This window comes from Equus quagga, chromosome 8, assembly GCF_021613505.1.
Source record: "Equus quagga isolate Etosha38 chromosome 8, UCLA_HA_Equagga_1.0, whole genome shotgun sequence".
Classification (NCBI taxonomy): Eukaryota; Metazoa; Chordata; class Mammalia; order Perissodactyla; family Equidae; genus Equus; species Equus quagga.
The window spans coordinates 108,679,686-108,694,213 of NC_060274.1; the positions used below are offsets into that span (position 1 = coordinate 108,679,686).

Genomic DNA, 14,528 nt, shown 5'->3' on the forward strand with positions numbered 1-14,528 from the left:
AACACTTGGTCCTACTAAGTTGCCCAAGTAATAGTTAATAGAAGTGTTATTTATTTCTTTTCAGACTTATCAAAGTATCTCTCAGTGTGACTTTCTGGTTTTAAAATTTTATGGCATTTTTCTGGCACAACTGTATTTCTGTCTGGGTAAATGGCTCAAGCAAAGCATGCTTTCATCTCCACTGAGGGCTGCTCTGATTGAGCTTCAGCATTGCCAGGTAAGGATCGGTTGATATACTGAGAACCTATTGGATAATATCTATTTTAAATGGTTTCTCTTTTTAACTCTATGCTCTATTCTTCTGTTATTAAAAATAGCTGGAAAAACAACCTACCAAAGCCTATTTCTACCCTTGAGGTTTCTGAGTGGCATGACTCCATTATTCTGTCTTACCATGTTTTGCTTATAATGAATAATTTAGTTGGTTCTTTTTTTTTTTTGGTTAAGTTACACTTATTTGCCATACTGCCCCTTTACTAAATGATCAAAGATACTAATATTTCTTAAACTGTCTAGAACATGATTGTCCTTTTATGGATTAATCTGCTTATAGAGCCCCCACATGGGAAAAGCTTAAAGGGAAGTAGTCATGCTTTGAGCCCTAAAGAGAAATCTTCTCAGTAAGGGAAAGGGGAAGGAATTTTCCCTCCTAAACCCTCAAGAAACTCTAAAATAAAAATAATTCCAAATGCAATCATGTAATTTTCACATTTTTACTTTATCTCATTTCACCCTCTTGACCACCCCACAAGGCATTACTCTTATTCCTGATTTTCATTTGGGAAACTAAGAAGTCAAGTACATTGTTCAGTCATATCCATTGATTCAAAAATAAAATTGGAGCACAGAATCCAGGTTTTTTGATCTCTAGTTCAGTTTTTGTTTTGTTTGCCTGTATTTGTACTATTATCTCCTCATACTTTCTAGATTAACTTCAAATTGTGATGGTAATCTCTCCTCCAAAGGCAGCCCAGACATAAGTAATCTCTCAGGATAAAAGCCAGGAGAGTCTTTACCTTCAATCATAAGTATTTATTGTGTGATTATTATATGCCAGGTGCAGTTCTGGATGCTTGGCGTCACTGCACAAAACAGGCAAAAATTCCTGCCCTCATGGAGCTTACATTTTAATGAAAAGAAAGACAATAAGCATAATAATAGTAAAATTTACTTCTTTTGTTAGAAGGTGAAAGCACTTTAGCAAAAAGAAGCAGCAGAGCATGGTAAGGGGAATCAAGAGTTCTGGGTTGTAATTTTAAGTAGAGAGATCAAGGTATAAGCTTCATGAAGAAGGTAATGTTTGAGCAGACCTAAAGGAATTAGCCATGTGGATTTTTAGGTAAAGAGCATTTCAAGATGAGAGAACAGCTGGAGCAAATGCTCAAAGGTGGGGGTGTGCCTAGTCCGTTTGAGGATCAACAATGAGGGCCGCGTGGTTGGAGCAGAATGAGCATGGGACAGGGAGGAGTGGAAGATGAGGTCAGAGAGGTAATGGGCCAGATCTTATGTGGCCTCATAGGCCATTGTAAGAACTCCTGATTATGTTCTGAGAAAAATAGGGAGCCTGTGTAGGATTTATAACAATCTAACTTCTGTTTTAAAAGGATAACTTTTGTTTTAAAAGGATCACCCTGGCTGCTGTGTTGAGACTAGACCTAGTTTTGCAGGTATTGCTAGATACCCCCAGTATCTGCTGCTGGTACTAGCCAAGAGGCCGTCTCTCAAACGTCTTTGTGTTCTTCTTAGTAGAAGGTATATGACTACACTAAATGGTCCATAAAGGGAGACGCTTAGAAGGGCTTTGGAAAAGTTAAATTACTCAGCCTTTGATGATAGTGTCACAGGGCATGTAAAATGAAATTTAAGGAAATAGCAAACTCAACTAATTATTGAAACCAGAATGTTCATTCACTATTTAGCCTAATTGTATTGAATACTTGCTCTGCTCTGTGCTGAGTACTAATTGGCTGAAGAAACAGCAGTGAACAATATGCCTGCTCTCCTGAGCTTATATTCGAGTGTGGGAGACAAACAATAAACAAATAGTTATTGTCAGTTAGTGCCTAGTATTGAAGAAAAACAGCAAGGTGAGGACTTGAGGATGTTATTTTAGTTAGGGTGATCAGGGAAGGTGTCTTTGAAGGAGATAACATTTGAACAAAAACCTGAATGAATTGAAGGAGCAAGCCATCTGAGCATTCTATTCAGAGAGAATGGTAAAAGGTAAAAGATCCTGAGGTAGAAACGTGCATAATGTGTTTGAGAAACAGAAAAGATGCCATTGTGGCAAGAACAGGATGGGCAAGGGCATGAGGATGAGGCAGCTCGAAGAGGTAGTGGGTTATATAGAGTTTTGTAAGTGATGATAAGGACTTTAGATTTTATTGTCGATACAGGCAAGCCATTGGAAGGTTTTGAGCATGTGGCTGACAAAATCTGACATATGTTTTAAAAGATTACTCTAGCTGTTGTATAAAGAAGACACTTTTGGAGCTTGAGTAGTCATAAGGACAACAGGAGGCTCTTTCAGTATTTCCAGTGATAGAAAGTGGTAGGTTGGATTAGATGGGTAAGCAATGGAGGTGATAAGAAGTGCTATACTGTATTGTGAAGGTTGTAACCAATGGGATTTGCTCAATGGATTGGATGCAGAGTGTGAGAAAGAGAGGAGAATCACTATAAGTCCACTCAGTGGAACTGCAAAGGAGAATGATTCCATAAGTTTTTAGCCAGATATTTTAAGTAATCAAAAATTTGGTGGGGTTTTTTGGTAGGAATTTATAGTTTTACCTGACCCTGAGATGTTGACTGCTGCATTTTTAGGAAGGAATAGCTCATCAAAAGAGTTGGTCATTTAGAAAGCTGCATTTTTTTCTGAGAACTATTAATGCTGTGAATACTTAGGGAAGCTGTGATAGGGATTGTGCTCTTAGCTGCCCTTTGGCCATGTCTTTTTCTCACATATTTCCTTTCTCTTGAAAACAGACCTGCTTACCCATATGCATCAGATAGACAGCCTGAATGATTGTAAGCTTCACAATTCAAGTGGTTAAACCATTATGTACACATGCTTTAAAAGTTTTTGCCAGCCAAAGAATTACAACCTGAGACTTGCTATTGACAGTATTTTGCGGGACTGGAACCACAGTTCTTTTCCCTGAAAAAAACTTATGTGCACTGTTCAAAATCAAATAATACCTATTTGTGCAAGTATAATAACTGGCTAATTTACAGTGGGATGTACACCTATTTTGGGAAGGTAACCTGCATAGGGAACCTTTTTCCTGGTAGATTGCTTAGTGCTTGTAAATCCACAGAAAAGACAACTGGATGTCTTTAAGAGAAATCCCTGTAAAACTATGCTGGCCATAGGAAACCCTTCTCTTGAGGAGTCTAACTGCCAAAGAGACTTTCTGGGGGGAAGGGGAGTGGGGTGAGGAAGACTGGCCCTGAGCTAACACCTGTTGCCAATCTTCCTCTTTTTGCTTGAAGGAAGAGTGGTCCTGAGCTACCATATGTGCCCTTCTTCCTCTATTCTGCATGTGGGTTGCCACCACAGCATGGCTGATGAGTAGGTGTAAGTCTGTGCCCGGGATCCAAACCCACGTTGCTGAAGTGGAGTGTGTCGAACTCAACCACTACACCACTGGGCTGGCACCTCAAATAGACTTTAATAGGTTATTTGGGCTGCCTGGACAGTGCTAGAGATAATTTAATCGAATTTCTCTTCAAACCTATTTTAAACTGACCCTCAGGTCTTTTGCTTGCATCGTAGCCATTCCAGTGCCCTGGTAAACTGCCTCTCCTAAGCACTGATCATTTTATGATGTTCATAAGAAGTGTCCTTTCCTTGATTCCACCAAATCTTTTTTCCCATGGAATACTTCCTAAGACAGGAGTCTCTTGTTATCGTGGTGTTCGCTCTTGACTCCCAATCACCAAGAATCCTTGTCCTCTGGAAGATTAGGCTTGTGAGACACCCAGAACTTCAAATACTTTAAAGTCCCATCATCTCAATAAAAAAAATGCCAGTGTCACCAAGGAGTATCTCTCGACTCTATGTGGTTATTGCCCTCTGTGGTGACATTTCTAAAGTCTTAGGGATTTACCTTCTATATGCTTAACTTCCCAAAATGGTCTGTTTGCTTAAATTCTTTTTAATTCTATTTACAGTAATTATTTATAAAATTTGTTTTTAAAATTTGAATCTTAAAGTGATACTTGCTTAGTTAAAAATTTTAATCAATATAAATGTATTTAAAGTAAGAAGTAAAAAATTTATAAGTCTGCTGTTCAAGGTGACAGACTTTCCATCCTAGAACCGTGACCCAGTTTGTAACCTTTTGGAGAAGGCTACAGCACTGGTAAAATGCTGCTATGACTTACTGATGCCGCCATTTGGCCACATTTTGTCACTATGCCAACGGGAGCAGTTCCTCCAATTCCTGCTGAGATCCCTACAGCTATTCAGAGCTTGAAAAAAATAGTCAGTAGTGCTCAAACTGGTAGCTTTAAAGAGCTCACAGTTAAGGAAGGTCTGCTGAATGTTTTGATGGCTACTGAGGTGTGGTTGTGGTTTTGTGTTGGTGAGATCATAGGGAAATGAGGCATCATTGGCTATAATGTTAACATCTGTTTTTACTGGGTTTATTATTTGAGTGTTCTTGGACCATGTGTGATCATACTGGTATTTGAATAAAATAAGATGATGTGTCAAAAAAATTTACAAAATTGAGGTTATTGTATATTGTTCTGCAACTTGATTTTTTCACTTAACAATAATGATTGGTTTCCACGTTAACACATATAGATCTTTTTTTTAGAGTTGCATAATATTCCATTGTGTGTAATTATCCTAATTTATTTAGCTATTCCCTTATTGATTTACATTTTTTTGCTGTTACAAATAATGCTGGATTGAACATGCTTGGGCACTTATATTTCTGAGCTTGAGCAAGTGTTTCTATAGGATAGAGCCCTAAAAGTAAAAATGATTGGTCAAAAATTAGGTACATATAAAATTTTGTTAGCTACTTCTAAAATGCCCTCTAGAAAGGTTGAACCAATTTATGAAACTTGACATCTTAAAAAATTTTGTATTTCCTGTATACCTAATAAAGAAATGGTCCAGACCAATGATACAGTGTGGAATATATGGAAATATAATTATGTCTATCTTTCCCATTAGATTGGTAATGAAAAGAAGATACAGTCCTTGTCCATAAAAAGCTCACAGTCTAGTAGAGCAGTCCACAGTCTTATGTATAGTAGTGTTCTTTACTACAATGTCTGGAATATAGTATGTACTTAGTAAATGATTATTGTGTAACTAAAATGTTTCTCTTGATTTGTCTGAAATCTACTATTTGGCAGAACTTCTCAGTTTTACTAACTTGAGCCAATGGGTGGTCTTAGAAGGCAGACTCCCTTTCTATTTTAGGCATTGCCTGTTGGAAGAAGGAAGTTACTGCCTTAAGTCTAAACCCTGTGACTGTTATGTGATTGCTGCTGTTAATAAACTTAACATTTCTTCTCTTGTTCTCGGAATATACAATATACAGAAATGGAAGGAGGGTGAGCCACTGGGAGCTTTACTCTACCGTTAAGCATTCCTCTAAAGACTACCTCACATTTGCACTTAGGTCACAAAGCTTCTGTAACTTTAGGGTGAACCACCATCATTGAGAAGGTGGAACCTGGGACAATGGGACATGAGGGCAGAACCTTGGGCCCCAGCATGCTATGTTTAGGACATTCAGCCTTCTCTAACTAATCTCACTCAGCTCTGCTCCTCCTTTTCTCTGTGTCTTCAGCACTTATGTATTCAGTTTGCACTGTATTAATTTGCACTTATTTGCATGTTGCTTTGTAAGTATTTTAAAGGCTTTTTTTCCCATCACATATGTATTGTTTTGTGTCCCCAACTAAAGTATGAGCTTTTTGAAGGCAGAAACCATGCCTTTGGTTTCTTTTGTATTTCCCATAGCACCTTTTACTGTGCTCAGCAGAGAGTGGGCGTACAGTATATGTTGTGGAATGACAACCTGAGTGATCCCTCCCTGGCTGGGCCTAAGATTAAATTCCCTGAAATGGAACAGTCCTAAACAACCCAGGACAGGTATTCTTATCTGGCATGTTGATTGCTCCTTTCAACTTGCTGTTTGAAATGGCTCCCTTCAACATCTTTCCATCCACAAAGTGGGACTTGGCATGGCTGATGATGTGCTTGCTGTATGTATTCCAGGCGAGTCTACGGACACCAGAACTGACCTGGGAGCGAGTGAGATCCCAGGTTGACCATGTAATATGGCCTGATGGCAAGAGGATAGTATTGCTGGCAGAGGTAAGACCTGAGGCTGGTAAGAGAGATTTACCCCTGACAGGAGAGACCGGAATACCCAAGTCCCTTCCGCCTCATGTCCTCTTATACTTTCAACTCCTCTGGAGCACAAGTTTAAATACTTTTCCAATGGATTTTACATCTAACTGTGAAAGGTTTTTTCATTCAGCAATTAAGAAACTATTTTGGTTCCCCACTTTTCACCAATTATCCTGTCTTTCCATGTCATTCTACAGCTTGAGTCAGATAATGACTATTACTGTGGAAGGAATTAATGGATAGAACCAATGCCATTTTGAGTGATGCTTACAAAGAGATAATGTCATTTGTGGGATGGCTTAATCAGTAAGCACAAAGTAGATATTCCTGACTGTAACTAAGACTATCTTAGGCAAGCTCTAGGAAGGGCATGTCTTTGCTGATAGGTTTCCTGTTTTTGAGTGTCCATTCCCCTGAATTGAGCCAGACATGTAGTAGGTACCTCGCTGTATATTGATTGTGTGGTTGCTATTTCCCCATCCTGGCGTCTTCTAGCTCAGAATTAACTCTTGACTTTCATTCCACTCAGCCTTCCAAGTCAATGTTTGGCCACTTTCCCTTTCTTGAAAGCTTCTCTTCCCTAGCCCTAGATTCCTCACAGCTATAATGATGCCCCCTGTTCTTACCTTGACACTTTCTCTTCTTCAAGAAAAGATACCAAAATAAAAAGGACAATAATAATACTTTTCTGGCGTTTTGATTTTCAGGCAGCTTTCTTTCCTTTTTTTTTTTTTTAAAGATTTTATTTTTTCCTTTTTCTCCCCAAAGCCCCCCGGTACATAGTTGTGTATTCCTCGTTGTGGGTTCCTCCAGTTGTGGCATGTGGGACGCTGCCTCAGCGTGGTCTGATGAGCAGTGCCATGTCCGCGCCCAGGATTCGAACCGACGAAACACTGGGCCGCCTGCAGCGGAGCGCGCGAACTCAACCACTCGGCCACGGGGCCAGCCCCCCTTTTTTTTTTTTTTTAATTAAGGAAATATGAAAAGTAAAAGATGTACTGTTCATCTAGGGGCCCTTAAATTTATGTTTGAGTATCTTACTGTTCTCTTCACCTTTCCTCACCTTATCTCACCTTCTCAAGTACTTTAGGGCATCTGTAAAGGGAGTGAATTATTTCTTCACAAGAAAGTAGTGTGTACGAGGAGGGGATGGACACGTTGCTAAATATTCATTAATTGCTTTGATGTCAGCCAGCTATCTGGTGACTTATTTCTAGTTGCCTTGGGAGGTCCCATCTAGTAACACTGGTGAAAAAAGCAAGCACCACAGACCACAGTTGTTTTTGGCTACTATGGTTGAGCAAAAAAGGTAGTCAAGCTTCCTAGAAAACAAAGTAGGAAAGGATGGCATTGGAGATAGTTTCTAGTTCTTGTACTTTCTGAAGCACCCACTAGAAATAAAAGGCTATCCCTGAATTCAGAAGAACCAAATTGAGGAGGAAGCACAGAAGTCATCACAGCTTCCTAAGTCCAAAAATATCTCCCCTCACAATCTGGAGAGATTGTCCTTGGATTTGACTAGATCCTTGTTTAGGACAGTCTTTCAAAGAAATGCTGATACCTCAGAAGGAAGGTATTCTGCAGTAGAAAGTATAAAATTGAGGAGAAATATATCCTTCCTTGGCATAAGCCTCAGTATCACATTACCGTCTCTGTTCCTTTTTACATAATCCCAGAGATCTTTTATATTATTACCTTAATCAAATTTTTCAAGAATATATTTTCACTTAAATGTCAATCAATTAATTCCTATTAATTGAACACCTGCTTTTCCATCAATGTTAGTTGGAAAGTGTTTGGAAAATGGCAGTTGGGCTCTTCCCTCATTTCTCAAAGGCCAGTCTTTGTCCTAACCCATTTGTGTCTTAACTCTTCCTCTCTAGGGCCGTCTGCTGAACCTAAGCTGCTCCACAGTGCCTACATTTGTGCTCTCAATCACTGCTACTACTCAGGTAAGCCCTCCAGAATGGGAAAGCAGTGGGCTCGAGAGGGTCATTAGACCATCAGGGTTTCACCTGATAATGGGGTAGACTGCTGTGAATGGCATGTCAGCATCCATCTCTCTGCTTTTCTAGGCTCTTGCCTTGATAGAGCTTTACAATGCTCCTGAGGGTCGCTATAAGCAGGATGTCTACCTGTTGCCCAAGAAAATGGGTAAGCATGCATTCTTCCATGACCATCCTTACCAAAGTAGTTCAGAGTTAGAGGCTAAATGAAGTTTAGGGGCATTATATTTCTTATGGAAAGAAAAAGATGTCTTTATCTTGTAAAGTAGCGGCTAAGATTCCTAGGTTCCATTCCCAGTTGATTTATCAAGTTTTCCACATGGGTTGCTTTTGTGAAGTCATGACATTTTGCTGTGATTTAGTTTACCTGCCTGTGAATTTTAAGGATTTTCTCTCTTAAAGTATATTGTATGCAAGAATCTCAAAGGAGAAAAAAGTCTTCTCCCAACAGACAGGAATCATTTCCTACCTTGTGACATGTAACTCTAGGCTGCTAAATAGCCCCTACCAAACTTTTCTCAGACAAGGCAAGACTGCATCTTCTAACTCTGACCCCATTGTTTCAGGCCAAAGAAAGACTCTGACTAGCTTCTTTTGAAAGTTTAGTTATATGGGTGTTTTGCATAAGAGAAACATTTTGTTGTTAGTGCCATGGAGTAGATTCTGACTCCTAGTGACCCTGTGTACAGCAGAGCAGAACGCTTTTCTCTCTTTTTGCACCATCCTCTCATCTTCCAGTGCTATATCAGATAATGTTCTGCTGCTATTCATAGCGTTTTCATGGCCAGTTTTTTCAAGTGGGTGGCCAGGGCCTTCTTTCTAGTCTGTCTTAGTCTGGAAACCCCACTGAAACCTGTCTACCATGGGTGACCCTGCTGGTATTTGAAATACCAGCATCATGGCTTCCAGCATCCTAGCAACACACAGCTGCCACAGTACAACAACCGACAGTTGAGTGGTGTGGGTCCCTGCCTGAGAAATGAAACCAGGCCATGGTGATGAGAGCGCCGAATCTGAACCACCACACCACCAGGGCTGGCTGATAAGAGAAACATTAAACTATCTTAAATTTTTAAAGAACCTGCCTCCAGCACCTGAACTGATACAGGGCATTTGTAAACTCCTGAGGCAAAGATCAGGGAATAAATCACCTTCTGATTTTGTTTTGCTTTAGCACTAGATGCATAGCAACTATTAGAAATTGACTTATTTTCCCTTTAATATATCCTTTGGAAGGATATAAAAGAAATAGAACAGTGCATATTCTGACTGGATGTATAATGAAGTTAGGGAAAGCAAACAAATACATAGGAAATAACATAAAATTCTGAATAAGTAGTATATATTCAGGTAAGAGAATGTAAACAGAAACCCGTAAGAACTGAGGTACTAAAAGCCAAACAAATGGTGTAATATGCTTGTTAGTCATTTCTTTCAGATTTCCCAAGGTGTTAGTTTTTCTGAGTGACCCCAAGCATAGAGGCCAAGGCAGAACCAATGCTGGAACTTCCCATCTTTTAGTCCTCCTGCTGTCCCATCCTTTCGTTTAGACTCTAAGGCTTATTGCTTCTTTCATTTCTCCCTCACCTTTCTAAAGAGAAGGAAAGGTTCAAGGCTGAAACGGCTTATGAGGAAGAAATGTTATGGCTTTGAAAAGCACTGGGCTTGAGGCTCAAGCAGCCATTCCTCAGAATTGAGGACCAATAGGCAAAAGTTGAGCATTTTTCATTTACCTCCAAGAATTGGACGGCGTCTTCTGACTTTTTAAGGCCTAGCCTGGAAAGAATAGCCAGGCAAGAGGCATGAATGCTTATAGCAGGACTTCTGTGGTCTGTTCCAGATGAGTATGTGGCGAGCCTACACCTGCCCACCTTTGATGCCCACCTGACAGAGCTGACAGATGAACAGGCCAAGTATCTGGGACTCAACAAGAATGGGCCCTTCAAGCCTAATTACTACAGGTGCTTTGGGCTCCTCAGAAAATAGGGAAGGCTGGGTAGTGAAGAGCTTCCTGCACTGGAATTGGTCTTTGCATCCATCACCATATTTACATGAACTCAGAAAAATAAACCCTCTCCCCCTCACTACCACACCCAAAGGACTCCTTGAGACCTTCTCCAGATATTAAGTAGTGTTCCCTTCCTGAATTTGCCTTTCTCCATTTCACCCTCTTTTTTTTTTTTAAAGATTTTATTTTTTTCCTTTTTCTCCCCAAAGCCCCCCGGTACATAGTTGTATATTCTTCATTGTGGGTCTTTCTAGTTTTGGCACGTGGGACGCTGCCTCAGCGTGGTTTGATGAGCAGTACCATGTCCACGCCCAGGATTCAAACCAATGAAACACTGGGCTGCCTGCAGTGGAGCGCGTGAACTTAACCACTCAGCCACGGGGCCAGCCCCTCCATTTCACCCTCTTGATAATGATTATTACCCCTTTATGAAGAAATACTGGCCTTTTTCACTGATGTGAAAAAGCATCACAACTATCTACCCTCACCGTACACTCCAGTAAAGTCCCTGCCTGCCTGTTACACCTTTAGGCAGGCCCTTCGTGTCCCAGCATCCCCACAAGCTGATAACATCACAGTCTCGTCTTTCTTTTTCCCTCCAGGTATTAAGTTCCTGTAACTCAAGCCAGAAGAAGTTTTAAGGAATAGAACTCTCAAGTCTTTTCTCCACTCCTATACGGGAAAGAACCCAGCAAGCTGCTTCTCTAATCAGCTGCCTGCCGTGCTCACTCTATATGTTAGGTTATTTATTTATTAAAATCTAGAATCCTGTGCCTGTCACCTTGGCCCAGAGTGTGGTTACTGCTCTGAGGGCTGTGAGAGCCACAGAGGACAGGCTGAAGAAGGAAAGAAATGGGGTAACAATTCCCAGTGCATCTTTTGCACATTCCTCATTGACTCTGAATCCTCAGCAATGGTCATTTTTCTCTTGTCCAAGCTCAGGAGTTAGTTCAGGGATTCCAGATTCCTTGTTCCTTGGGGTTTTCTGGAATAAATTTTCAGCATCTGCTGCCTTTCTCAGCTTTGGCCCTTCCACAGGTGAGGCCTTTTGGAAGTTACTAAATTTACATGGCCTGGGTTCCCAGCCTTGACCATCACTATCACTGCCTTCTTTATAAAATGGCTAGGAAGGAAGGAGTGTTTTGATTTTGGCAAGCTACACCAAGAACTTGGCTGTGCTTGTGCTTACTGGGAGTCTCTTTCTTTACCCAGGATTCCTTTCTTCTCCTTAAATATTTATGTCTATTTTAACACTTTCTGGTTCCAAGAGGAATTGTGCCTCTGTTGTTTCCTAAGCAGCTCTGGTGTTTGTCAGGCATTTGTTTTGCTGTCTTTCTAACCCAACTAACTTCTACTCAGGAAGTGGGGGCCAACCCCACTTTGGCCCGTAGTTTTACTTCTTTGTCATTTAACTGGATAGTTCCCCAGGAAGGTCCCTCCAGATTGGAACTGCCTCAGAAAAGGAGGACTTATTGTGAAACATTGCTTCCTGAAACTTCCTCTTATTGCCTACAACTACTTCTGAAACTGAGCAGGGAAAGATATACTTTCCAAAGGATTTGGGGCAGTAGGGCTTCGGAAATGGGACAGATCTTTCAGGTCCACAGCTTGACACTCTAAAGAAGAGGAATGTATTTATCTGTCTCCTGGGAACGGGCTTTGCAGCTTAACTGGCTAAGCTGTACAGAGATGACAGTGTAAACTGTGTCCAGATGATCAAAGCTAGTTTAACTAGTTTGAACCTCATTAGACATTCATTCCTTAGGCCATTGCCATTAATGAAACTCAGATCTAATGTCTCTGCAATTTAGTCTTTGGGCTTTCCTCTCTGCTGGTATATGTTTTTATGTTCTGGCCTCTTCCATCTTAGGATTCTATATTTCACACGTAGTTTCTTAACTCTAACATTATAAAAAGTTAGTAATGTGAGCAGCCTGAAATTTTATGTCCCACCTGAGAGTTGGATTCATTTGGAGACTGACCTGTTAGTCTTAAGGGTTCCATTGTGACCAGATTGACTCTGAGAGTTAGAGTCTGGAATGGCCCTAGGAATCTTGGATGAAATGAGTCCCTTTTCTCCCTGCCAACCCTCTTTAACACTCTCAAGTTTGTTTGTTTTCCCATTTTTTTCGTATGCTGGTCTGCCTCAAAGTGTCAAGACCAAGGTGACTCAAGGTAACCACCAGACCACCCAGGATCACTGTAATCTTCCCACTCTGATTCTCCTCCCCTCCAGCCACCTTCTTCAACTTGCCCTGGTCTTCACATATACCCTCAGAGCTAGTCTGGAAGTGACCTCCCTTTTGGAGGTAGTGAGATGGACCTTGGGCAAATGGTTATTTGCCTCATTCAATACAGTATATAGGCTCAGCCCATAGAGTTTGGTTACTCAGAGGCCATATGTTATGTCTTAGCAAATACTGGAAAAGTGCCATATACATGGCTATATGCTTTCATGAAGAAGATCATAAATGCTGAAAATTCTGCTAGGCCACTCAGTTCTTTCTTTTGCCTAACCAGTTCTAATTTTTTTATTAACTAATTGGATTCCTTTAGGAAAAGATTCAGATTTTTGTACCTCATTTTATATCCAGAGCAGAGTCTACTAGGCAGATCTCTAGACTCTAGCCTATTACATTCTTAGGCCAAAAATCATAACCTGCTGCTTCTCAGAAAAGCCTGGCTCTCTATGGAGCTTACTATGTGCTTATCCTGACAGTGCACATTCTGCCTTGCTATAGTGAAGAGACCTATTCCAAATAAAAAAGGAGCCACATTGGGCTTCTAGATTAGATTTCCAGTGTTGCTACCCATGGTGAGGTATTTGCCTCTGAGTTTCAGATGATCTCTCTTCCTTTCTCTCTGGGGGCCCTGTGTCATCAACCATTAAGAACAAGGAGGCCCAGGTCTCCTGAGTATTTGGGTTCTACCTTAGTGTTGGAATTTGGTCATTATTCCCTCTATCCTTGGAATCACAACAAATGTGTCTTCTTTCCTTAAGCTCTCACCTTAGATGCATCCTATGTGTCTAGAAGCATGAGGAAGAATACTGATTATCTCTTTGTATGTGACCCTGGCCTGTGAGGATACTTACCATTTTCTCTACAATGAATTTGTGCTAGTTTTCAAGGTCTTTTTGCCTTCTTAATGGAAATACTCAGTTTTCTTTTTCTCAGTAAAAAAAAAAAAAGAGATCTGGTCTGCCTTCCTTCTGCCCTCCTACCCTCCCCTATGAGCACGGCTCCCCAGGGCCACATACTCCTGCAAAGCTTTTTTGCCTCTTGGCTTTTCTCTGAACAGATCTGAAATTGCTGCTCCTGTGGTTTTTCAAAATTAACTAACTGTGTCATGGTTTTAAAAAAGAAATCAAAATGCATTGTTGCATTAAGCTTTTTTAATAAAGGAAAATTATGGAAAGAAAATAGGCAACACCAGCAAATTATATGTGGACAAGTTCTAAACTATATATATACATACACATATATATATATATAAATAAATCTAGTTCTCATTGTCATCTTATTGAAAGGAAATAAAACCTCTAAGGATCACCATTTCTGAGAGGTTCTTGGAAATCTTTATGTCTAAGTGATTGGTTAGATCAGCAATAATGACTATGTAATCTCAAAAGATAAATAAAATATTCTTAAAATGGATTCTTGTCTTGACATTATTCCTTGCTTCTGTTAACTAGGAATCCAGAGATGAGAGAGGTTTCTGGGCAACAGGCCGAAGAGCCTGCTGCAGGGCAAGGATGTGAAAAGCTGAAGTAATTGCTAATAGGCATGTTTGAGTGGCTTTAGCCTTGAGATCCTTATTCCATGGTGGGCCATTCCACTAATAAATATCCCCCCCTCCCCCACCCACCAGTTATGTGGGTAAAGAATCTGCTTTCTCAGAACCACCACCCTGGGGAGTTGAGAAGTATAGGTTTAAGGCAGAGAAACTAAAGCCTGTTTTTAGGTCCCCCAAGCCCTCTGTGTGCTGCCCTTAACTGGGGAGCACAGGAAGCTATGTTTTGCTATCAAAGGACCCAAAACCCAGGGCCTGACTACATCCAACCAAAGAGAAGAAAGAAATGAATTGCAGAGATTTGTCAGGTTTTGCCTGACTAAATCGGTAACCAGAGGACGTG

The 14,528-nt window shown here is 40.5% G+C and overlaps 1 protein-coding gene across 12 annotated transcripts in view; it reads left to right on the top strand.

Annotated features, from left to right (window-relative positions):
- Positions 1-14,049, top strand: part of AHCYL2 (adenosylhomocysteinase like 2) — a 167,894-nt gene extending 153,845 nt beyond the window's left edge. For 7 of the 12 annotated variants that reach the window (XM_046669301.1, XM_046669302.1, XM_046669307.1 and 4 more), the window contains exons 13-18: positions 65-217; positions 6,245-6,343; positions 8,263-8,331; positions 8,455-8,533; positions 10,226-10,346; positions 10,996-14,049. In XM_046669301.1, the coding sequence (XP_046525257.1) occupies positions 65-217; positions 6,245-6,343; positions 8,263-8,331; positions 8,455-8,533; positions 10,226-10,346; positions 10,996-11,002 (528 nt within the window). In that variant the 3' untranslated portion in view covers positions 11,003-14,049. Of the gene's footprint in view, positions 1-64; positions 218-5,986; positions 6,119-6,244; positions 6,345-8,262; positions 8,332-8,454; positions 8,534-10,225; positions 10,347-10,995 lie in introns of those variants that run through there. The other 5 variants (XM_046669304.1, XM_046669305.1, XM_046669312.1 and 2 more) reach the window with 2 other exon arrangements.
- The last annotated feature ends 479 nt before the right edge of the window (positions 14,050-14,528 follow it).